At 65.6% G+C, this 24,083-nt stretch overlaps 3 protein-coding genes across 4 annotated transcripts; 2 read left to right on the top strand and 1 right to left on the bottom strand.

Moving 5' to 3' along the window:
- The first annotated feature begins 729 nt into the window (after nucleotides 1–729).
- Nucleotides 730–9,147, top strand: CCDC22 (coiled-coil domain containing 22). 2 transcript variants are annotated; one of them, XM_053968119.1, is made up of 18 exons: nucleotides 730–891; nucleotides 1,380–1,463; nucleotides 1,953–2,130; nucleotides 2,292–2,424; nucleotides 2,507–2,613; nucleotides 2,687–2,753; nucleotides 2,976–3,145; nucleotides 3,419–3,625; nucleotides 3,795–3,866; nucleotides 3,987–4,106; nucleotides 4,311–4,430; nucleotides 4,760–4,876; nucleotides 5,573–5,674; nucleotides 6,711–6,818; nucleotides 7,098–7,193; nucleotides 8,293–8,352; nucleotides 8,487–8,561; nucleotides 8,881–9,147. In XM_053968119.1, the coding sequence occupies exons 2-18, from the start codon at nucleotides 1,414–1,416 to the stop codon at nucleotides 8,992–8,994; spliced, it is 1,896 nt and encodes a 631-aa protein (XP_053824094.1). In that variant the 5' UTR covers nucleotides 730–891; nucleotides 1,380–1,413; the 3' UTR covers nucleotides 8,995–9,147. The 2 variants fall into 2 exon arrangements, with proteins under 2 accessions (XP_053824094.1, XP_053824093.1); XM_053968118.1 differs by lacking the exon at nucleotides 730–891 and having other exon boundaries at nucleotides 1,302–1,463.
- Nucleotides 9,101–18,985, bottom strand: FOXP3 (forkhead box P3; the record flags this gene model as incomplete). The annotated part of the gene is made up of 11 exons (XM_053967986.1): nucleotides 9,101–9,311; nucleotides 9,434–9,555; nucleotides 10,593–10,694; nucleotides 11,661–11,725; nucleotides 11,822–11,954; nucleotides 12,054–12,122; nucleotides 12,354–12,429; nucleotides 12,511–12,628; nucleotides 12,726–12,816; nucleotides 12,924–13,005; nucleotides 18,972–18,985. Coding segments are annotated over 11 exons (912 nt in total), but the record flags the coding sequence as incomplete, so codon positions are not given.
- A 1,778-nt stretch (nucleotides 18,986–20,763) lies between these two features.
- On the top strand, nucleotides 20,764–23,726 carry LOC128801941 (testis-specific Y-encoded-like protein 4). Its single transcript, XM_053968117.1, has 7 exons — nucleotides 20,764–22,187; nucleotides 22,292–22,369; nucleotides 22,454–22,565; nucleotides 22,670–22,815; nucleotides 22,899–22,975; nucleotides 23,070–23,143; nucleotides 23,296–23,726. Exons 1-7 carry the CDS (start codon nucleotides 20,796–20,798, stop codon nucleotides 23,376–23,378), a joined length of 1,962 nt encoding a protein of 653 aa, XP_053824092.1. The 5' UTR covers nucleotides 20,764–20,795; the 3' UTR covers nucleotides 23,379–23,726.
- Nucleotides 23,727–24,083: the final 357 nt, after the last annotated feature.

Below are 24,083 nucleotides of genomic sequence, written 5' to 3'. Positions count from 1 at the left end.
GTGGGGTCTGTTGGGATTTGGGATCATTGAGGGGATGGCTTGGGGGGATCTGGGGGGTCGGGGGTGTTTGGGGGGGGGTCGGGGGGGGTCTGTGGGCACCGGGGTCTCTCCCCGGCCTCCCCAGGGCTCGTCCCGGCTCGTCCCTGCCGGGATTAACGGGGATTAACGGGGGGGGGGGCGGGGGGGCAGCGCTGGCCACGTGTGCGGGAACACGGGGGGGGGGGGGACAGGAGAGAGGGGCTGGGGACAGGTGAGAGGGGCTGGGGACAGGTGAGAGGGGCTGGGGACAGGTGAGGGGTTTTGGGGACAGGTGAGGGGTTTGGGGACAGGTGAGGGGTTTGGGGACAGGAGAGGGGTTTGGGGACAGGAGAGAGGGGCTGGGGACAGGAGAGAGGGGCTGGGGACAGGTGAGGGTTTTGGGGACAGGTGAGAGGGGTTTTGGGGACAGGAGAGAGGGGCTGGGGACAGGTGAGGGGTTTGGGGACAGGAGAGAGGTTGGGGACAGGAGAGAGGGGCTGGAGACAGGTGAGGGGTTGGGGACAGGTGAGGGGTTTGGGGACAGGTGAGAGGGGCTGGGGACAGGTGAGAGGGGTTTAAGGACAGGTGTGAGGAGCTGGGGACAGGTGTGGGGGGGACAGGTGTGGGGGGCTGAGGTCAGGTGTGAGGGCTCAGGGTCACACCTGTGCGAGGGGACAGAACAGGTGCCTCCACCGCTCCCCTCACATCGCACGGGGTGTCACAGTGTCCCCCGAAGGCGCCATCGCCCCCTCAGACCCTACAGGTGCCACTTGCACAGAATCACAGAATTGTTCAAGTCTGGAAAAACCCTCAAAACCATCGAGTCCCATCGTTCCTTCCGCACTGCCAAGGCCAACCTAAACGTGTCCCCAGGTGCCACATCCTCCCCTCACGCATTTCTCCCCTCACCGGTGCCATTTCCCCCATCCCCCCTGACAGGTTCCATTCCCCCACCGCCCTCACGGGCTCCATCTCCCCCCTCAGCTGCCCCTCCGACCCCACAGGTGACATGTGTCGCTCTCCCACCCCTCACGGGCACCGTTTTCCCCTCAGACACCGGCGGGGTGCCATTGCTTCCCCTCACATTCCCCAAAGGCTCCATCCCCTCACGGCCCCCCCCGCCCGCCATTTTCCAGCCCCCACAATTTCCCGCTACACGCCGCCGCCTACAACTCCCGTCATGCTCCGCCACTGCCGCCTACAACTCCCGTCATGTCCCGCGGCTCCACCACCGCTGCCTACAACTCCCACCGTACCCCGCGCGCGGCGCCCCGCCCCTCTCCCCCTCACGTGACCGGCGGTCGCGCGCTGTGTGCGGGAGCCCCCGGTCTCCCCAAATCCCCCTCCCGCCCCCCCCGCAGGATTTGGGGACCCCCCCCCCGAACCCCCCCAGCCATGGAGGAGGTGGACAAGATCCTGATCCACTCCCTGCGCCAGGCGGGGACGTGAGTGGGGCGGGACCGGGAGGATTTTGGCGGGGGGGGCTCGGGGCGGGGGAACCTGGGGGGTCACTGAGGAATTTGGGGGGTCTGAGAGGGGGAGGCTGTGGAAGGGCGGAGTGACACCCGATGGGAGTTTGGGGGGGTCACTGGGAGGACCCGGAGGAGTTTGGGTGGGGGTCCCTGGGGAGGTTGTGGGGGTCCTGAGCGAGCTGGGGGGGCCCTGATTGGATATTTGGGGGTCCCTGAGAGGGGGGTTGGGGAGGTCACGGGGCAGACCCTGAGGACTTTTGAGGGGGGAGTTTGGGGGGGGGGTCTCTTGGAGCCACGAGCAGTTTTTGGGAGTCTGGGGGAGACTGAAGATGGGGGTGTCCCACAGGAAGTGGGGGCGGGTATCACGATTTTGGGGGGCTGTGATGATGTGGGGGCTCCCCACGGGGGCTGTCAGGATTTGGGGGTCCCCACGGCCGCGCTCCCCCCTCCCCAACCCCGCAGGGCGGTGCCCCCCGAGGTGCAGAGCGTGCGGGACCTGACCCCCGAGCTGGTGGTGGAGGCGGCCGTGCGGTGCCTCCGCGCCGTGCGCCCCGCGCTGGGCGCCCCCCTGAGCCCCCTGCTGCCCCCCGGCATCTCCGCCCGCTTCCGCCTCGCCTCCGACCTGGCCGCGGCCTGCCAGGTACCCCAAAACCCCGCGACACCCCAAAAGCGGCGGTGCTCCCCCGGGAGCTGCGGTTTAGGGGGCGGGGAGGGGATTTATGGCACCCAAACCCACCGCGAGCGGCCAAATCCCCCTCAAAGCGGGGACCGCAACAGTTTTGGGGTGTCCCCTTCCCGCAGGAGCTGGGATTTGGGGGTGACGTGGGCTACCAGACGTTCCTGTACAGCTCCGAGCACGACACGCGGCGCCTGCTCCTCTTCCTCGTGGAGAAGCTGCCGCGGGACGAGGGCGAGCGCGGGGCCGAGCCCCCCGGTACGGGCCTGGGGCTTTGGGGAGCTCCGGGGGGGGTGGATTTTGGGGGGGGGTGTGACCCCCTGGTTGTTCCCTTCCCCAGGGAAATCGGGGGCGCTGCTCCGAGCCATCGGTGCCCGGATCCGGGAGCAGCTGGGGACGCCCTGGGTGCCCCCCGTGTGCCGCACGCCGCGACTGCAGCGGCTGCAGGTGAGCCCCGGGCCGGGGGAGGCTCCGCTCTTCATTTGGGGCAGCAATTAACCCGCTAATTAACGCTCTGTAGGGCACAAGCCACCTCCAGCCCTTCGCTACCTGTCCCCTGGTCCTGCCCCAAAGTGGGGGATCCCCAGGTGAGAGCTGGGGGGATTTGGGGGGTTGGGGGTCGTTGCCCCAAATTTTGGGGACCTCCATGTGACATTTGGGGGTGTCACCCTAAGGGTTTGGGGTGTGGGAGTGCTGTGCCCCACAGCAAGGGGGTGTCGGGATTTTGGGGGAGTGGGGGTGATGATTTGGGGGTCCCCACGGTAATACCTGGGGGGGGGGGTTCTGCTCACTCCTTGCTGTCCCCGCAGAGCTGCAGGAGTATTTTGGGGGGGCCGCCCCCCCGGTGCCAGCACAGCCCCCCCTTTCCTCGCAGACCCCCCCAGCCCTGCTGGAGACCCACACGGCCCAGCTCAGCGCCCGCCACGACTGGGAGGCCGAGTGGGGGGGCCCCGGCCTGGCCTCCCGCCTGCCCCCCCAGGTGAGACCCCCGGGGGTCCCCAAGGTTTGGGGGGGGGGGCCCTTTCTCTCACTCCCAGGAGATTGAGGGAGGGGCCCCCTCTGTAGTATGGGGGGGGGGCTGTTCTGGGGATTTTTGGGGGCTTTTTTGGGGGCTGTTTCAAGGATTTTTGGGGGCTATTTTGGGGATTGAATGGGGGGCTGTTCTGGGAGTTTTGGGGGCTGTTTCAAGGATTTTTGGGGACTGTTTTGGGGGTCCCTCCAGGTCTGACCCCCCTTTTTCTCACCCTCCCAGGAGTACCTGGAGCGGAAGCGGCTCCGGGCGCGGCTCCGGGCATTGGAGTCCCTGCGCCAGGCGTGTCCCCCCCACCCCCAGGGACCCTCCCCGGGGCCCCCCCTGGACCCTGCCTGGCTCCAGGAGGCTTTTGGGGCTGGGGGGGGCAGGGGGGCCCTGCCCAAGGGGTCCCGCTTCACCCGCACCCAGCAGCTGACCCACCAACAGGTGGGGGGGCTACAGCTGGGGGGGGAGGGCTGGGGGTGCTTTTGGGGGGCTGGGGGTTGGTTTGGTGGCACTGGGGGTTGGATTTGGGGGGCTGGGGGTTGGTTTGGGGGGCTGGGAGTTGGTTTGGCCCCTCCCCAGGCTCTGACCCACTCTGGGGTCTCATCCCCAGGACCCCCAAGTGCTGCTGCAGCAGATCCAGGTGGCTGCCGAGACCCTGCAGCCCCCAAAGGGCCCCGAGGAGGTGAGAGGGGGGGTGTTGGTCACTCTGGACCCCCCTGATGGCTCTCAGGGGTCACTCTGGACCCCCCTGATGGCTCTCAGGGGTCACTTTGCCCCTCCACGGCCACATTTCCCCCCCCAGGACGCCGGCTCACGCCAGGCCAGCGAAGAGGCTGCGCTGGAGGAGACCCTGGCCCGGCTGGAGGCTGAAATCGAGGGGTGCCGGGGGCAGATCCGAGCGGCCCAGCTCAGCCTCACCCAGGTGGGCACTGGGGAGGGGTCGGGGGGGGGTTTTAGGGTGCCTTGACTGACCCTCCATGCCCAGGCAGGGGCTGCAGGGGGCACAGGGAGGGTTTTGGGGTGCCCTGAAGGATCACCCCCATGCCCAGGCAGAACTGCAGGGGGGTCTGGGGGGGGGCACAGGGAGATTTTGGGGTGCCCTGACCGTCGCCCCCTCCATGCCCAGGCGGAGGCCGAGGTGCGGCAGGGCCGGGGGGCTCTGGGGGGGCGCGAGGACGCCCTGCGGGTCAAGGCCAGGGCGGTGGAGCTGCTGCCGGACGCGCAGAACAACATGGCCAAGCTGCAGGTGAGGGGCTGGGGGGGGGAATTGGGGGTCCCGGCAGATCTGGGGAGGGGTTTGGGGGGGGCGGCTTGGGGTAGAGAATGGTCTCAATGGGGGGCAGGTGGAGGGTGGATTGGGGGGGTGTCAGTTTGAGGGGCGTCAGTGTTTTGGGGGGGTCAGTCTGGGGTTGTCAGTGGTTTGGGGGGGTCAGTCTGGGGTTGTCAGTGTTTTGGGGGGGGGGGTCAGTCTGGGGTTGTCAGTGGTTTTTGGGGGGTGTCTGGGGGGTGTCAGCGGTTTGGGGGGGGGTCAGTCCGAGGGGCTCAGCGGCTCGGGGGTCCCGGCACTGCCCACAGCTGGTGGTGGAGTCCAGCAGCCGCCGCATCGTCAGCCTGGCCGGGCAGTGGGAGCGGCACCGGGGGCCCCTCCTGGCCGAGTACCGGCAGCTCCGAGCCCTGCGTGACTCTGCCCAGGTAACCGGGCCTTCCCTTCCCTTCCCTTCCCTTCCCTTCCCTTCCCTTCCCTTCCCTTCCTTCCCTTCCCTTCCCTTCCCCTCCCCTCGGGGCTGGAATCGCCTCCCCAGCAGATTTGGGGCGCACACATTCTCAAATGGGGGTTGTGGGGCTCCTTCCTTGTGGGTTTGGGAGGTCTCAGGTTCTTCCTCGTGGATTTGGGGGTCCCTGGGGCTTCTGAGGTCCCTTCCTAGTGGGTTTAGGGTGCCCAGGTTCCCCAAAATAGGGTTTGGGGGTTCCTGGGGTCCCCACCCCATGGGTTTGGGGGTTTCTGTGTCCCTCCAAGGCAGATTCTGGGATCTCAGAGATCTCTTCTCAGTAGGTTTGGGGTGCCTGCAGTCCATTTCCTGTGGGTTTTGGGGTCCCCAGGTCTCCTTGATAGGTTTTAGGGTTCCTCAGGGTTTTGGAGTCTCATCCCAGGAGGTTTTGGGGTCCCTGGAGTCCTTTCCCTGTGGGTTTTGGGGTCCCCAGATCTTTCCCTCATCTATTTTGGGGTCCCTCCCTCGGGCTGCCCTTCCTGATGCTTCTGGGGGCCCTGCAGTCCCTTGTGGGGGATTCTGGGGTCTCCAGTTCCTCCTGCTGGTTGGGTTTGGGGATTCCCTGTCCCCCCCCGGGACTGGAGGTGATTTTGGGGACCCCCCCCGTCCCCCTCCCCAGCGAGAGTCGTCACGGCGCCTGGCGGAGACGCGGGCGCTGCTCCAGCGCAGCCGCGCGGCCGCCGAGGAGGCGCGGCGGAAAGAGACCCTGCACGCCCAGCTGGTGGGACTGGGGGCACTGGGGGGGCTTGAGGTGTTTTGGGGGGGCTCAGGGGTCACTGGGGAGGTTTGGGGAGGCACCTGAGGTGTTTTGGGGGGCTCAGGGGTCACTGGGAGGGACTCAGAGGTGTTTTGGGGGGCTCAGGGGTCACTGGGAGTCACTGGGGGCTTCAAGGGGTCACTGGGAGGGATTTTGAGGTGTTCTTGGGGGGCTCAGGGGTCACTGAGGGGGCCCTTGAGGCATTTTGGGGGGTGGTCTCTGGGGCTTTTGGGGATCTCTTGAGGTGTTTTGGGACTTAGCAGGGTTTTGGGGGGCACTGAGGGGGGCACTTGAGGTGATTTGGGGATGTTTGAGATGATTTTGGGGTGCCCAGGGGAGCTTTTGGGCTGGTTTTGGAGTGTCCAGGGCTGGTTTTGGGGTGCCCTAGGGAGGTTTTGGGTACCCAGGGGAGGTTTTGAGGTGGTTCTGGGGGTGCCCAGGGGAGCTTTTGGGGTAGTTCTGGGGTGCCCTGGGGAGGTTTTGGGGTGCCCAGGGCTTGTTCTGGGGTGCCCTGGGGAGGTTTTGGGGTGTTTTTGGGGTGCCCAGCAGGGCTGGTCTTGGGGTGCCCTGGGGAGGTTTTGGGGTGGTTTTGGAGTGTCCAGGGGACTTTTTGGGGTGCCTAGGGCTGGTTTTGGGATGGTTTTGGGGTAGTTCTGGGGTGCCCAGGGGAGGTTTTGGGGTGGTTTTGGGCTGCCCAGGGGAGGTTTTGGGGTGCCCAGGGCTGTTTTTGGGATGGTTTTGGGGTAGTTCTGGGGTGCCCAGGGCTGGTTTTGGGATGGTTTTGGGGTAGTTCTGGGGTGCCCAGGGCTGTTTTTGGGATGGTTTTGGGGTAGTTCTGGGGTGCCCAGGGCTGTTTTTGGGATGGTTTTGGGGCAGTTCTGGGGTGCCCTGGGGAGGTTTTGGGGTGATTTTGGGGTGCCCAGGGCTGTTTTTGGGATGGTTTTGGGGCAGTTCTGGGGTGCCCGGGGTGCTGGGGGTCCCTGCTGACCCCTCCCCACAGGTGGCCGAGCTGGAGGCGCTGCCCCGCGACGTCTCCCGCGCCGTTTACACCCAGCGCATCCTGGAGATCGTGGGCAACATCCGCAAGCAGAAGGAGGAGATCGGCAAGGTGGGGGCTGGGGGGGGAATTTTGGGGGGTTCTGATGGTTTGGGGGGACCCCAACTCTTGTGGGGGGGGGGCAGTGAGAGAGTTTTGGGGTCCCTCAGGCAGCCTGAAGAGGTTTGGAGGGGGGGATCTTGGGGTGTTTGGTTCTATTTTGGGGTTTTGGGAGGAGCTGGGGGGGGGTTGTGGGGGGCTGTGTGCACCCCCAAATTGGGGGGGGGGTTGGGGGGGTCGTGTCCCCCCCCCCCCCTCACAGCCCTGAGCCCCCCCCGGGGACCCCCCCAGATCCTGGAGGACACGCGGGCGCTGCAGAAGGAGATCAACGCCCTGGTGGGGAAACTGGAGAGGACCTTCAGCGTCACCGACGAGCTGCTCTTCAAGGTGGGGGGGCACCCCAAAAAAGGGGGGGGTCACGCTAGGATTTGGGGGGGCTGGGGCTGGGGGAGGGGTGCATTCAGTGGTACCCCCTGTACGGGATGTCCCCAAAGGGACGAGGCGCTGGGAGCCCCCCAAAGTATCACATGTGCCCCCCAAACTGTCCCTGTGCCCCCCAAACTGTCCCTGTGCCCCCCAAAATGTCCCTGTGCCCCTCAAAATGTCCCTGTGCCCCCCAAAACGTCCCTGCACCCCACAAACTGTCCCTGTGCCCCCTTCAAAATGTCCCTTTGCCCTACAAACTGTCCCTGTGCCCCCCAAACTATCACATGCTCCCCTCAAAGTGTCCCTGTGGCCCACAAAATGTCCCTGTGCCCCCCAAAATGTCCCTGTGCCCCCCAAACTGTCCCTGTGCCCCCCAAAGTGTCCCTGTGGCCCACAAAATGTCCCTGTGCCCCCCAAACTGTCCCTGTGCCCCCCCAAACTATCACATGTTCCCCCCAAACTGTCCCTGTGCCCCCCCAAACTGTCACATGTGCCCCCCCAAAGTGTCCCTGTGCCCCCCAAACCTGTCACATGTGCCCCCTAAACTGTCCCTGTGCCCCCCAAAGTGTCCCTGTGCCCCCCCAAAGTGTCCCTGTGCCCCCCCAAACTGTCCCTGTGCCCCCCCAAAGTGTCCCTGTGCCCCCCCAAACTGTCCCTGTGCCCCCCCAAAGTGTCCCTGTGCTCCCCAAACCTGTCACATGTCCCCCCCCAAAGTGTCCCTGTGCCCCCCAAAACATCCCTGCACCCCACAAACTGTCCCTGTGCCCCCTTCAAAATGTCCCTTTGCCCTACAAACTGTCCCTGTGCCCCCCCAAACCTGTCACATGTGCCCCCTAAACTGTCCCTGTGCCCCCCAAAGTGTCCCTGTGGCCCAGAAAATGTCCCTGTGCCCCCCAAATTGTCACATGTGCCCCCCAAAGTGTCCCTGTGCCCCCCAAACTGTCCCTGTGCCCCCCAAATTGTCACATGTGCCCCCTAAACTGTCCCTGTGCCCCCCAAACTGTCCCTGTGCCCCCCAAACTGTCCCTGTGCCCCCCAAATGTCCCTGTGCCCTCCCCAGGACGCCAAGCGGGACGAGGTGGTGAGAAAAGCCTACAAGTACCTGGCAGCTCTGCACGAGGTAACGGGGCTGGGGGGGTCCGGGGGGGTCCAGGTGCAACTGGGAGGGTCACTGGGGGGAAAAGGGGGGGCTGGAATTTGGGGGAGGGTCCCTATAAACCCCTCTTTTTGCCCCCCTCCCCGCCCTCCCCCCAGAACTGTGCCCAGCTGATTCGGACCATCGAGGACACCGGGACCATCCAGAGGGAGATCCGGGACCTGGAGGAGCAGGTGGGAGTTTTGGGGGGCAGGATGGATTTTGGGGGGGGGGGGGAATGAATTTCTGGTGCCTCTGGACCCCCCCCTCCACATCTTTTGTGGGGTATTGACCCTCTTTTTTGTGCCCCTCAAATCTTTTGTGCCCCTCCTCAAATCTTTCCTCCTGATTTTTACTCCCTCCCAATTTTTTCCCCATCCCATTTTGCCCCTGCCTCCCCCCAATTTTTACCCCCCCCCCCAATTTTTACCCTCTATTTTGCCCCCCCAATTTTTACCCCTCATTTTCCCCCCCCAATTTTTCCCCCCCCTCATTCTGGACCCCCCACCCTAGATCGAGGGGGAGACCAGTGCCAAGCTCCCGGCCAGCCTGGAGCGGATCCTCAGCGACTGCCGGGCGCTGCGGGAGGAGAACGCGCTGCTGGCCGCTCGTGCCCGCCACGCCTGACCCCAAAACCGGGGGGGATCCGCACCCCAAAACCCCCCGGGGGGGTCCCCACACTCAGCGGGGTGTGGGGGTGCCCGTGTAGCCCCCCCAAAATGCCCCCACAGCGGGAGGGAGAACAGTTCCTTTATGGTTTCAATAAATCCCGCTGCAGCAGTTTGGGGGTGTCGTGTTGCTCGTGGTGGGGAGGATTTGGGGGTGTCGTGTTCCTCCTGGGACAGGGCGGGGTCTTGGAGGTGATTTTGGGGTGGTTTTGGGGTGGTTTTGGGGCTCCTCCCCATCAGCTCCGGGGGGGCATAAAATACTTGAGGTCACAATCCCTGTGGAGGTTAGAGGAGCATCCCGGGGTTAGCGGGGTGGTTTGGGGGAGTTACGCCCCCCTCGGGTTTTTGGGGTGCTTGGGTGCGTTTTTGGGGTGTCCGGGGAGGAGTTTTTGGGGTACCTGGGGTAGAGCTGGCCCCGTTTACGCCGGAACTCTGCTTCATCCACGGTCCAGACGGCGCCACGGGCGGCCTCCACCCGCACGAAGCACTTGTGCAGGCTCAGGTTGTGGCGCACGGCGTTCTGGGGGGGGGGACACCCCAAAATCGAGGGGCTGGACAACACCCCCCCCCCACATTCCCTGAGGGATTTTGGGGGTCTCTAGGGAGGGTTTAGGGGTTTGGAGGGTGTTGGGGAGGAGGTGGAAGTGTCTGTGCTGTTGTGGGTGGTTGGAGAGGTGCTGGGAGAATTTGGGGTCCCCCCCCCCTTTTTTTTGGAGGGGGTGGGGGGAAGTCTAGGGCAGCATTGGGGTCCCAAAGGGCAGGTTTGGGGGTCCCACCGGTGGAGTGGTAATATTTTGGGGTGCTGGGGAAGGTTGGGGTGTCCTCAGTGGTGGTGATGGAGAGTGGGGGGGGGTCTCTGCTGGGGAGGAGTTGGGGGGACCCCCAGAATGGGGGGGTTGGAGATGTCCCAGGAGTTTGTGGAAGTCCCAGGGATGTCTGGGGGTCCGGGGGGGATCCCAAGGGGATGTTTGTGGGTTGTGGGGCCAGTTTGGGGTCCTGGGGGAGCTTTTGGGAGGGCTGTTTTGGGGTCACGGGGTGTGTTTCGGGGTCCTGGGGGGGTCCCAGGGGGTTCTCAAGGTGTGTTGGGGGTCCCAGGGGGTTCCTGGGGGGGTGTTTGGGGTCCCGAAGGGGTAATTTGGGGGTGCTGGGGGCTGTTCCGGGATCCTGGGAGGGTTCCCAGGGTGTATTTGACATTCCTGGGCTGGGTTTGGGGTTCCCAGGGCTGTTCTGGGGGGTCCTGGGGTGTTTTTGGTGTGTCTTGGGGTGGGTTCAGGGGTCCCGGGGTGGGTTCGAGGGTCCCAGAGCTGTTTTTGGGGGGTCCCGGAGCTGTTTTTGGGGGGTCCCAGGGCTGGTTTTGGAGGTCCTGGGGTGAGTTCGGGGGTCCCGGGGCTGTTTTTGGAGGTACCGGAGTGGGCTCGGGGGTCCCGGGGCTGTTTTTGGGGGGTCCCGGGGCTGTTTTTGGGGGGTCCTGGGATGAATTTGGTGTGTCTCAGGGTGGGTTCAGGGGTCCCAGGGTTGTTTTTGGGGGTCCCGGGGCTGTTTTTGGGGGGTCCCCACCTTCCAGGTGCGGGTGTTGTGCCGGAAGAAGCCGAACCTGCGGCTGAACCAGTGGTAAATCTCCGCCAGGGGGCGCTGCCGCTGCGGGGACTCCAGGATGGCCTGGGGGGGGGGCGGGGGCGCGCGGGGACATTGGGGGGGACATTGAGGGACTTGGGGGACATTGAGGGACTTGGGGGACATTGGGGACATTGAGGGACTTGGGGGACATTGGGGACATTGAGAGATTTGGGGACACTGGGGACATGGGGGACACTGGGGACAGTGGGGACATTGGGGACATGGGGGACATGGGGGACATTGGGGACATGGGGGACATTGGGGACACTGAGGGATTTGGGGACATTGGGGACATGGGGGACATTGGGGACATTGAGGGATTTGGGGACAGTGGGGACATGGGGGACACTGGGGACATGGGGGACATGGGGGACATTGGGGACACTGAGGGATTTGGGGACATTGGGGACATGGGGGACATTGGGGACACTGAGGGATTTGGGGACATTGGGGACATTGAGGGATTTGGGGACATTGGGGACATGGGGGACTCTGGGGACATGGGGGGACACTGGGGACATGGGGGACACTGGGGACATTGAGGGATTTGGGGACACTGGGGACATGGAGCGACATTGGGGATATGGGGGGACATTGGGGACATTGGGGACATGCGGGGCACGAGGTGACATTGCAGGGGCAGGAGTGGGTTGGGGACAAACTTTTGGGGGGGCTTTGGGGACAGTTTAGGATGGTTTGGGGGGCAGCACATGGGGACACTTTTGGGGGGGCTCTGGGGACACACTTGGGGTCACTGGGGGGGGCACGGCAGGTTTGGGGACATTACGAGGTGACTGGGGGGGCATAGGGTGGGCTTTGGGGACAGTTTGGGGGGGGGGGACAGTTTTGGGGAGGCTCCAGGATGGGGGAATTTATGGGGGGGAAGCTGTGGGGACACTGTGGGGGGGGGCAATTCCACTGGGTGGGGGAGGATTTGGGGGTGTCAGGGACACGGGGGGGGATGTGGGGAGCCCAGGGGGGTTTTGGGGTTCGGGGGGGGGCACTGACCCAGCGGATGAGCGTGGCGTAGGTGTAGGGGGGCCGCGCGGTGCTGAGCCGGTAATACTCCAATTCTGGGGGGGCCGGGGAGGGGGGGTCAGCCAGACCAAACCCCCCCCCCCACGGTTATTTAGGGGGTCACTCCCCACACCCCCAAACCCGGCGCTCACCTGGGTAGAGCCCCCCACGCTCCCAGGGGTGCCCTGGGGGGGGCAGCAGCCTCTCGGGGTCCCCCTCTGCCTCGGGGGGGGCTGCAGGACCCCAAATCGGGGGGAGCCCAGCCTGGCCCTTCCCGGGGAGGCCCTGGGGGGGGTGGGGGGCACACACAGGTGAGGGGCTGGCACCGCTATGAGGGCACCCCAACCCCCCCACTTTTTTTTTGGGGTGCATTCCCCCCCTTACCGTGCTGGGGGGGCCCCTCCGGAGGAGCTGCGCCTGCAACAGCCCCAGGCGGTGCCGCTCGCGGGCCAGCTGCGGGGGGGGGGACAGGTTTTGGGGGGTCGCACACCGGCTTTGGGGGTCACGGGGTTGGGGGGGACACGGGGGTTGGTCAGGGTGATGAGTTTTGGGGGGTCCCAGATCTGGGGAGGATGGCACAGGTTTGGGGGAGGAGGTTTTTTTGGGGGGGGAGTCCCAGGGCACTTGCGGGGGGGTGGGTCAGGGTTTGGGGGGGCTCAGGGGGGATTTTGGGGGTCCCCTCACCTGCTGCTCCAGCTCCTGGATCCTCTCCAGCTGCCGCAGGCACTGAGCCACCTCCCCCGGCTCACGGCGGGGGGGCCTGGGGGTGATTTTTGGGGAGTGGGGGGTAAGGACGGAGCTCTGGGATCCCCCCAAAATCCCCCCAAGCCCCCCCACTCACCTGGGGGGCTGCGCAGCGCCGGGGGGCGGTGCGGGGGGGTCGCTGCCAGCGGGGGCAGGGGAGGGGTCTCTGTCGCGGCCGGGGGGGTCTTTGGGGCCCCATTCCAACCCGGGGAGACCTGGAGGAGTTTTTTTTTTTTTGAGGGGGGGGTTTCCCAAAAGGGAGGACACCCCCCCGAGCAGGGGAAGGGCAGGTTTTTGGGGGGGGGGGCTCACCGTGCGCTGGGGGCAGCCGAGTTCGCATCACCAACACCCCGGGGTGCTGCACGTGCAGGAGCGGGGGGCACGACCCCCCCTCGGGTGGCACCTGTGGGTTTTGGGGAGGGGGGGGGAGGGAGAGGAGCAGGAGGTGACCCCCCCCCATCCTGATTCACCACCCCCCCCAAAATTGGTGTCCCGGGCTCTGTCCCGCACCTGGGTGCACCGAGGCACGGCCCCGTCCGCGCGGGTCAGCACCGTGGGCCGGTCCTGGGGGCTGCGGGGGGGGCGGCGCTGCCTGGGGGGGGGTGCAGGGGGTGAGACCCCCCCCCCCCACGAGGGTCCCCCACCCCACCCCCCCCCCGAGAGTGTGACACACGCGTGTGCCAGGCCTGGACACGTGTCCCCCGCAGGTCCTGCGTCACCGCCAGTCCCGGAACACGCGGGGTGGGCGGGGGGGGGGCGGACAGCGGCCCCCCCACCCTGTCCTGGCCCAGTTGCCCCCTCCCAGTACCTCCCAGTGCTCCCAGTATGGGGTGAGCTCACTCCCATCTGCCACTGGCGCTCCTCATCCCAGCCACCATCGCCGTGTTGAGCTCCCAGTACATCCCAGTCCCTCCCATTGCCATCCCAAGCCTTCCCAGTTTCTCCCAGTCCTTTCCAGTATCCCCAGTAAGCCGCAGACCCTCCCAGTCCTTCCCAGCCCCCCCTCCCGGCTCTCCCCAGTCCATCCCAGTGTATTCCCAGTCCATCCCAATCCCTCCCAGTTTCCCCCAGTACTTTCCAGCATTCCCCAGTAAACCTCAGCCCGTCCCCCAGTCCAATCCCAGTCCCCCCCAGCCTTCCCATTTTCCCATCCCAGTGCTCCTCCAGCCCCTCCCGACACTCCCCAGTCCATCCCAGTCCCCACCCAGTGCCTCCCAGTCTCCTTCCCAGTACCCTCCAGTCACTGCAGAGCCCTCCCAGTTCCACCCAGCATCAATCCTGGGCATCCCAGTCCCACCCAGCATCACGCCAGTGCCCTCCAGTGTGCTCCCAGTGCCTCCCAGTGCCCTCCAGTATGCTCCCAGTCCCTCCCAGTGCCCTCCAGTGTGCTCCCAGTGCCTCCCAGTATGCTCCCAGTGCCCTCCAGTGTGCTCCCAGTGCCTCCCAGTATGCTCCCAGTGCCCTCCAGTATGCTCCCGGTGCCTCCCAGTATGCTCCCAGTCCCTCCCAGTGCCCTCCAGTATGCTCCCAGTGCCTCCCAGTATGCTCCCAGTCCCTCCCAGTGCCCTCCAGTGTGCTCCCAGTGCTTCCCAGTCCCTCCCAGCATGCTCCCAGTGCCTCCCAGTGTGTCCCCAGTGCCTCCCAGTGTGTCCCCAGTGCTTCCCAGTCCCTCCCAGCATGCTCCCAGTCTCTCCCAGTATACTCCCAGTGCCTCCCAGTGTGATCCCAGTGCCTCCCAGTGGCTCCCAATGCCACCCAGTGTGATCCCAGTGCCTCCCAGTCCCTCCCAGCGTGCTCCCAGTGCCTCCCAGTGCCTCCCAGTGGCTCCCAGTGCCCCCAGCTCACGGGTCCCGGGCGCCCGCCATGGCTCTGGGCGACACCGGGCGCTTCCACCTCCGATTTATAGACGGGAAACCACAGCCCTGAGTCACGGCGGGGGCGGGGGGTCGGGATGGGCCCCCCCAGACCCAAACAGGTGCCCTAAGACAGCCGGGGCAGACACCCCAAAATGCAGAGAAATGCCCCAAAACGGCAGAGAAACGCCCTGAAATGTGTGGGATGAATGCGAAGAAATGGCACAAATTGAGAGGGAAGAGACGCCCCAAAGCCATCATGGCAAGACACCCCAAAAGGCACGGAAATGACCCTAAAAGACCAGAGAGAAACACCCTAAATTGGGCAGAGATCTTGGGAAATGCCTCAAAACAGCTGGGCAGAAACACCCCAAAACAACCAGGGAGAAACTCCTCAAAACCCGCAGAAATGCCCCAAAACGGCGACACCCTCAGCTGGGCAGAGACACCCCAAAATGCAGAGAAATGGCCCCAAATGATGAGACACAAACACCCCAAACCAGCCCTAAAATCCCAAGAAATGCCCCAAAACAACCGAGCAGAAACGTCCCAAATGCCCAGACAGAGACGTCGTAAAACGAGGAGGAAAGCCCCAAAATAACGGCAGAGACACCCCAAAATGGCCAGAGCCATCCCAAAATGAGACAAAATACCCAAAAATGGCCAAGGACACCCTAAAATGAGGCAGAATGCTCCAAACCAGCCAGGCAGAAACACCCTAAAAATGGCCATAAAGAGGAAACTCAAAATGTGGAGAGACACCCCAAAAGAGCTGGGCAGAGACACCCCAGATTTGTCAGGCAGAGAAACCCCAAAATGTCTGAACAGAGAGTCCCCAAAATGAGGAGAAACACCCCAAAACAGCCAGGCAAAAAAAAAAAAAAAACCTAAAAAGCAGATATTCACCCAAAAATGGCCAGGTAGAAACGCCCCAAATCGAGGAGGCTGAGAAGCACCAAAATGAGGAAAAACGCCCTCAAATCAACTGGGTAGAGACGCCTCAAAATGCCCCAAAATTCAATAAAACACCCCAAAACTGCTGGGCAGGGATACCCCTAAGCCAGCCAGGCAGAAATCCCCCCCAAAAAACGATGCTTTGAACAATTTGGGGGTGAATTGGTCCCCAAATTGGTGCCCCCCCCCATGTCCCATCCCCCACAAACGGCACCGAAACGCCCGAAATGCCCCAAAATGACGCTGTCGGAAAAAGCAGCTTGAACACCTCCTCCAAATGGCCCCAAATCCTTCAGGTAACCCCCAAACCCCTAAAACCTGCTCAGGTTTTTAAAAACTCCCCCCTCCTTTTAAAAACTCCCCCCTGGCACCTCCAAATTTTGGGGGCTTTTTCCACCTGCAGGCCTTGAGTTTTGCCCTTTTTCCCCCCACCCCAAAATCCACTTGGTTCCAAGTCAGTTTTTGATGTTTCCCAGCCCTGAATTGGCCGGGTTTTACCCCAAAGCGGTTCTGGGTGTACCACCCGGGACCCCTCCCCATTTTTGGGGTGGGGTTGGGAGTTTTTCCACCCCCTGGGACTTCCCCAGCTCGAAGGGAGGTGAAACTGCGCCCGAGCCGGCAGGAAATAAGGGGGGGGGGGGTGCGGTGGATTTTTGGATGGGGGTGGAGCAGAGCCCGTGCCTGGCACCCCCCCCCTCACATCGGGACCCCCAGCCCACCCCCCCTGTGTTCACCAGGACCCTCGTGCCAAGGCCCTGGCACGCTGCCCCCTCCTCTAGGGGGGTGTTAGGGCACAGCCCCCCCCCCCCCCCCAAATCTGCTCACCGGCTGAACCCCGTGTGTTGCCCGCCCTGGCACCCCGCTTTTTATGGGGCCCCCCAGTGATGTCAGAGAACCCTCCCACACCTGGGGGGGTCCCAAATCCTCCCCCCCCCCCCCCCATTCTCATGGGTTCCCAAATTTTCGCTTGGGCCGAGGCTCCTTTTTTGTGGTGGGGTTTTGGGGTTTTTTTTTTGGGGGGGGGTGATGAAGGGAATCCCAGTACCGCTCCCAGGGGTGCGGTCGTGTGGGGAACTCAGAGAGGGGAGCCTTTAATGCCCCCTCAAAGCCCCCACCCCCTGTGAGCCCCCCAAAAAACCCGTGGGAGATGTTTAGGGGTGCTAATGGCCCCCCCCTCAAGGGGAGCAGATATTGGGGGGACCCTTCTTTGCTCCCCCAGACCCTGGAGACCTGTGAGAATGGGGGGGGGGGCCATTAACACCCCCTCACCCCCCAACCTCCAGGACACCCCCAAACTTCCCCCGCGACCCTCAGGCCTCCTGGGGGACCCCGTTTAACTCTCAGCGCTCCCCAAACTGCAGACACTGAGGGGGGAGGGGGTGTCACACACTTTGCCCCCCAGGAATGTCCCTTTAAACCCCACTTTGTGACCCCGACCCCACGGGGGTCCCCCCAATCTCCAGGAGCCCCCTCCAAACACCGCTCATTGAACCCGGGAGTGGGGGGGGGGGGCGCTCCCTTTCACAGCCCCCTCCCCTCGGGGACCCCCAACTCGCCCCCCTCCCCAGCACGCAAGCCCCGCCCCGCCCTCAGGCCCCGCCCCTCGGGCCCGGCCCCGCCCCCGCGCTGCGGCTCCCGGCCCCGCCCCTCCGCCATGGCCCGGGCTCCCGCCTCCGCCCCGGCGCCCCCCCCGTGGCCGGACTCCCGGCGTGCCCCGCGCGGGGGGGGCCCCTCCCAGCCCCCCCCGCGCCCCGGGACCCCCCCCCAAACCCCCCCTCCAGACCCCCATGACCCCTCGGCCGGTGGGACCCCCCTCCCGCCCGCTTCCACCCCGTCCCCCCCACTCCCGGAGGTCGCCGAGCCCCCGCCGGGGGTCCCCGAGGCCGCCGCTGCCCCCCCGGGGGACCCCGAGAGCCCCGCGCCCCCCGGGGTGGGCGGGGGGTCCCGGCGGGTCCTTTTCGCCGACGCTCTGGGGCTGCCCCTGACCCGCCTGCGGCAATACCGGCCCTGGGACCCCCGGGGGAGGGGGGCACCGGCGGGGGGGGGCGGGGGGGGACCCCCGGTAGGGGGGGAGGGGGGCGCGGTGGGAGAGCCGCCCCCCCTCGGGATCTGGATGAGGCCTGGGAAGGGCAGGTAAGAGATTGGGGGGTGGTGGGGGGGGGAAAATCTGCATGGGGGACCCCCCAAAATGGGGTCAACCCCCGACCCCCCCCCGCATGTGACCCCCGAAATTGAGGGGGGGGCTGTGGCGCATGCCTGGGTTGCCCCCGGACCCCCCGGCCCCGAATGTGGGTCATACTCTGGGGGGGTGCAGATGCTGCTCCCCCCACCCCTAATTTGGGGGTGGGCCGGGGGAGGGGGGAATGGGTCCTCTCCGGTGACCCCCCCCACACCCGTGTCCCCCCAAAAGGCCACAGGAGGCGGAGGATGTGCAGCCCCCACCCCCCGAGCACAGCACAGGTAAGTATCGCTCCCCCAAATTTGGGGGTGCACCCCAATTACTGGGGCACGCTCCAGTTTTGGGGATCCCCCCGAACTTTGGGGGTCCCTCACCCCCCCATTCCCCTCTCACAGAGCCTGACCCTGCCCCAACGCCCCCCCCGGATGCGGAGCAGCCCCCAGCACAGGTGAGACAACACCCTCTTCCCCCCAAAACTGGGGTACCCCCCTCCCCCAAGGAACGGGGTACCCCAAACCGTGCCTCCCCAAGGATGGGGGTACCCCAAACTGTGCGCCCCCCCCCCCCACTTAGGGCGCCGAGGACGAGGCGGTGGCGCGGGAGCTGGAGCAGCTCTACCTGTCCCACCTGCGCCGGCTGCGGGGGGACCCCAACGACAGCGACCCCCCCCCGAGAAACGGGGGCACCCCCTTCCCCGAGCGAGCCCCCAACACCTCGCTGGCCAACGAGATGGCCCTGCGCTACGAGGGGGGGGGCCGGTGCAGCCCCCCGGTGCTGCTGGGGAGGGGGGGGCCGGTGGAGGGGGCGCTGGTGGTGCCGGCGCGGCCCCCCCGGGGGAGGGGGAGCAGTTTGGGGGGGGCCCTCAGGGGGTGCGGGGTGGTTCTGGCCTTGGCCGTGCTGGTACCGGTGGCCTGGGGGGACGGGGGGGGCCCCACGGCCGCGCTGGCCCTGGGGCTTTACCTGGCGCTGGCCTGGCTCACGTGAGGTTTGGGGGGGGGGGGGCGGGGGGTGGGAGCCCCAATTGTCACCACCCAAAAATTGTCACCTCCCAAAAAGTCACGGCACGTCCCCCCCCCCACCATTTCACCTTTGAAAACGTGGGACACCCCTAAATCAGTGGGGGAAGGGGGGGCGCACTGAGTTGCGGCGTGGGGAGATGGAAGGGCACCCCCAAATGGAAGGGCACCCCCAAATGGAAGGGGACCCCCAAATTGCCGCCCCCTACACCCGGGGTGGGGGCACTGTCACTTTGTGGGACCCCCCCTCCTCCCCTCCCTCCCCAAGTCATGTGCACCGCACCCGGGTTTTGGGGCGCCCCTGTGTACATACAGCCATGGAACGATGGTGTCCCCGAGTTCTTGTCATGGGGGGCGCTTTGGGGGGGGGGATTTTTGGGTTGGGGGGGGTAGGGTAGGGTTGTCTGTCTCTGTTTAGGGGGTGGGGGCCGGGTCCTTCCCTCCCCCCCTCTGCTGTCGCTCTGTCGCAGCCGTTTCCTGCCCTCGGGGAAGGTCCCAGCAAAGGTCACGGGTGACAAACAGCCCCCCCAGCCCCCCGGGGATGGGGCAGCCTCACCTGTGGCTGTCATGTCATGGGCGCCATGTCGTGACAGAAGGGTCTGTGACCCCCTGGGGGCAGCAGGGGGGGGGGGTCCCGGGTGTCCTGGAATCAGCTGGGGGGGGCAGGTCCTGAGCTTCCTTGAAGAATTGGGGTGTCCTGAATGTCCTGGAAGCAGTTGGGGTGGGGGTCTTGAGGCCCCTTGAAGAATTGGGGGTCCTGAATGTCCTGGGAGCAGCTGAGGGGGGGTCTTGAAGCCCCTTGAAGAATTGGGGTGTCCTGAATGTCCTGGGAGCAGTTGGGGTGGGGGTCTTGAGTATCCTGGGAGCAGCTGGGGTGGGGGTCTTTAGCCCCCATGAAGAACTGGGGGTCCTGAATGTCCTGGGAGCAGTTGGGGAGGGGGTTTTGAGTATCCTGGGAGCAGTTGGGGTGGGGGTCTTGAGCCTTCTTGAATAACTGGGAGGGTCCTGAATGTCCTGGGAGCAGCTGGGGGGGGGGTCTTAAGCCCCCTAGGATGAAGTGGGGAGTGGTCCGAAGGCCCCTTGGAGGCACCTTGGGGGGTCCCGAGTGTCCTGGGAGCAGCTGAGGGGGTCCTGAGCCTCCTGGAGGTGGCCAGAAGGGGGTCCCCAGCCCCCAGTGAAGCTGCTGAGGGTGTTCTCGTCCTCAGGGAGGGTCCTCCCTGCCCTGGATCCAGCCGAAGGAGGGTCCTGTGCCCTCAGGTGACATTGGGGTAGTCCCATCTCCTCAGGACTCACTGTGGGGAGTGTCCCACTGGTTCCGGTGACAGTTAGGGGGACACTCCCAGCCCCCTGGATTTACTGTATGGGGTGCCAGTCCCTCAGGTGACAGCGGGGGTGTCCCATTTGTGGGGAGGGGTCTCTGGGGTGCTGCTCCTTCTGCAGTCCCTGAGCCCTCTGGGTGACAGTGTGTGTGTGGGAGGGGGTCCCAGCCCTTCTGGAGTCACAGCGTGGGTGGTGGTCTTGTCCCTCAGGTGACAGCAGGGTGGGGGGGGACAACACAGCCCTTCTGAAGTCACTATGGGGGGGGGGGTCCCAGTCCCTCCGGGCTCACTGTGGGGGAGGTGCCATCCCCTATGGGGTCCTCCTCCCCTCAGCTGCTCAGGTGACAGCAGCAGGGTGTGTCCCAGCCCCTCTGGACTCACTGCGGGGGTATCCTGTCAACTCTGGATATTCCGTTCCCCTTGTAGTCCCTCAGTCCTTTGGGTGACATCGTGTGTGGGGGGGTCCCAGCTCCTCTGGAGCCACAGTGGGGGGGCCCGCCAGCACCCACAGGTCCTCAGCCCCTCAGGTAATGAAGGGGGGCAGCCCCTCTGAAGTCACTGTAGGAGGGTCCCAGCCCCTCTAATACTCACTGGAAGGGAGGGAAATCCTGTCCCTTCGGAGGGGGTCCTGCCCACCCTCACGGTCCCTCAGCCACTGCGGGAGGGGTCCCACTCCCTCAGGTGACAGTGTTGGGAGGGACCCGTCCCCTCCGGGAGGGTCTCGCTGCCCTCACGCTCCCCCAGCCCCTCATGGCGGGAGAGGGGCGGGGCCTCTCCCCTCACGGCGGGGCTCTCGCGCTGACCGCACGTGCGCTCCTCGCGCTGCGCATGAGCGCGGCTCCCCCGCCCCGCCCACCGCGCTCCCCGAGCCCGCCAAAGCAGCGCGCTCCCATTGGCCGCCCTTTTCCCGCCCGCCCCGCGTGACGGGCGTCGCCATGGCAACCGGCCAATGGGCAGCGCGCGAGTGACGAGCGGGTGGGCGGGGCTGCGGCGGCGGCGGCGGCGGCGCGCGCGCTTTTTCGGCCGCTGCTTCGGCCCTGGCGGGCGCCGGAGCCGCCGCCATGAGCGGGGCCGGGGCCGGGGCAGACCGGCCGTCCCCGGCCAAGCTCCGCCGTCTGGACGAGCCCAGCGGGGCGGGCCCTGCCGCCGCCGTTACCCGCGGGGAGGCGGCCCGTTCCCCCACCCCCGCCGGAGGTCGCGGTGAGGGCCGCAGCGCGCGCGCGCGGGGCGACGGGTCCGGGCATGCGCGGGGCGGCGGCGGCGGGGACGCGCGCGCGCCCCCTGGCGGCTGCCCGGAGATCGCGGCTTTGGCCGGGGAGGGGCTGGAGACCCCCGGGGAGGGCACGGGGGGACCGGAGATCACCGGAGAGCTCGTGGCCAGCCTGGAGAACACCGAGGAGGCCAAGGGGAGCCTGGAGGCCACCAACGGGCCCAAGGGGAGCCTAGAGACCATCAACAGATGCAAAGGGAGCCTGGAGACCACAAGTAGCGGCTGCTTGGAGCAGGAAAAAGGGGGTTTGGAGACCACCAGAGAGGTCACAGAGGGGATGGAGACCACCGGTGAGGCCACGGGGGACCTGGAAATTGCTGCCACGCACTCCTCGGAGCAGAACAAGGGTGTCCTGAAGACTCCCATGGAATCCAAGGGAAGCCTGGAGGCCACCAGCAAGGCCACAGGTGGTCTGGAGAGCAGCGGGGAAGTCACAGGGAGCCTTGGGACCACCAATGGGCGCAAAGGGAGCCTGGAGACAGCCGTCACTCGCTGCTTGGAGCAAGGGAGAAGGAGCAAGGCGGGCCTGGAGACCACCACCAAGGTCCTGGGGAGCGTGGAGAGTGATGCTTCTCCTGGTGGGGAGCTGAAAAGCACCAGCAGGCGCAAGGCAAAGACCCCTGCGAGGCCCAGGCTGAGCGTAGAGACTGCCAGTAGCCCCTGCTTGGAGGGGGAGACAAGCGGGAAGGGGGGTCTGGACACCAGCGGGGAGGTCTTGGGTGGCTTGGAGGCCACCAGAGAAGACACAGAGAGCCCGGAGACCACCATCACTGGCCACGGGAAGCGGGACAGAGAGCAGAAAGGGGGCGTGGAGTTCACCACGGAGCCCGAGGAGGGCCTGGAGCCCACAGCCTGCGTGGGGCAGAGCCGGGGTGGCCCCGGGCTCCCAGATCTCATGGGGGTCCCAGAGCCCGCGGGGGTCCCAGTCCCCAAGGAGCCCGTGGCCGAGGAGAGCGCGGTGATCTCCCTGGACGAGGACGAGGAGGAGGAGGAGGAGCGGGACGAAGGGCCGGCGCGGTACCTGGCGGCGCTGGAGGCCGTGCAGCTGGAGCTGGAGGCCGTGGAGGAGGAGGCGGCTCGAGCCTTTCGCCGCCTCCGCGCCCGCTTCTGCCTCCGCCGCCGGCCCCACCTGCAGCGGCGCAACCGCCTCATCCAGCACATCCCCGGCTTCTGGGTCACCGCCGTATCCTTGGGAGGGGGGGTCGGGGTGGGGGGGGGCTGCATTTTGGGGTGGGGGGCACACGGGAACCTCCAGATCCATCTTTCCTTGACGCCCCCCGTGCCCAGTTCCTGAACCACCCGCAGCTCTCGGCCATGATCAGCGACCGCGACGAGGACGCGCTGAGCTACATGACGAGTTTGCAGGTGCCTGGGGGGTTTCGGGGGGAGATTTGGGGGTTGTGTGCCCCCCCCCCCTCCCCCCCCGAGGTAACACACCTGGGCCCGCAGGTGGAGGAGTTCGGCCAGAGCCGCCCCGGGTGCCGCATCCGCTTCTTCTTCAGCGTCAACCCCTATTTCCAGAACGACGTCGTGGCCAAGGAGTTCGTGCGCGGCCCCTCCGGTGGGTTTTGGGGCGGGGGGGGGTGGGCACCCCCATTTCCTACAGCCCAAGGAGGGGTTTGGGGGCTCCAGAGTGACCCCCCGGTGTGTTGTGCCTCCTGCCAGGTCACCTGGTGTCCCACTCGACCCCCATCCGGTGGTGGCAGGGGCAGGACCCCCGGTCCCGCTCCCACAAGGGCCCCCCAGCCCCCCGCAGCTTCTTCGCGTGGTTTGGGGACCACAGCTTCCCTGCGGGGGACCGCGTGGCCGAGGTGAGCCCAGTGCTCCCAGTACCTCCTCCCAGTGCTCCCAGTACCCCCCCCACCCCCGACCTCCCCATCTCCTCCCCTCGCAGATCATCAAGGAGGAGCTTTGGCCCAACCCGCTCCAGTTCTACCTGCTGGGGGAGGGCGCCGAGGGACCCCCCGACAGGTGAGCTGCACCCCAGGGGGGTTTGGGGGGGGGGGGACCATGGGAGGGAACCCCAAACCTTCACCCCCCCCCGCCATGAACGCCCCCTCCCCAGTGAGAGTGGCGAGGACTGCGTGGTGATCCTGGATGACGACGAGGACGTGCAGGAGATCCCAGATGATGGGGACGGTAAGTGACCGACTGCCCCCTCTACCCTGGGGGGGGACCCCAAAACTCCTCACCTGAGGAAATGGGGGGGGCTGAGACCCACCCCCCCCCCCAGAGTCCTCTTGGAAGGGGAATAAAGGCTGATTTTGTGCCCCCAAACCCCCTCTCTCCAGGCAGTGGCGTGGAAGAGATCCCAACAGAGGAGCCCCTCAACCCCCCCGTGGGACAGAAAGACCCCAACTGGGGCAGAATTTAATTGGGGGGGGGATTTGGGGGTGCTGCACATCTCCACCCCTCCGGCATTGCGGGTAATGAGGGGCTGGGGGCCCCCAACACAGCTCAGGGTGTTCGAAGGCCTTTCACCCCCCCCTGCCCCCCAAACATTTCATGACCCCCTCCCCTCCAGGGACCCCCAATCTCCTCAGCTCCATCACCTGGGGGGTGGGGGGGTCCCCCTAAATCCCTCCCTCCCACCCACACACCACACACTAGGGGAGAAACACAACCATTTCCTGACCATTTTTGTACATTTTGGGTTAAAAACTTGTAAAATTTTCTTTTTATATCTAAAAATATATTATAATAAAGAGAAAGTTTTAACAGATTCACAGAGACCTCCCTTGAACCCCAAAGGAGCTGGGGGGAGGGGGCATTTCAGAGATTAAAATTTTCATATTTTACTCCCCTGGGTCATTCCCTGGCACCTGGCAGGGAGGGAGGGAGACCCCCAAAGTGCCGGGGACCCCCACAAGCGCCCCCCCAGCACCACAGAGAGGAGGAGGCAGCACCAAGATCGAGCCCGGCACCGACCCCAACAGAACCGGTTCCCTCCTTAGACACCCCCCCGGGATCCACTGCCGGTATCCCTAAAACCCCTCCCAAGATTCCGCCTTACACCTCCCCCCACCCTTTCTCCTCCGGTGCCGGTTCCCCCCACTACACGTGACCTCACTCCCGTTAC

The sequence above is a fragment of the Vidua chalybeata genome, chromosome 32 (genome assembly GCF_026979565.1).
Source record: "Vidua chalybeata isolate OUT-0048 chromosome 32, bVidCha1 merged haplotype, whole genome shotgun sequence".
Lineage (NCBI taxonomy): Eukaryota > Metazoa > Chordata > Aves > Passeriformes > Viduidae > Vidua > Vidua chalybeata.
Note: the sequence above shows the minus strand (reverse complement) of the source record. Positions and strands in the feature narration are given on the sequence as shown.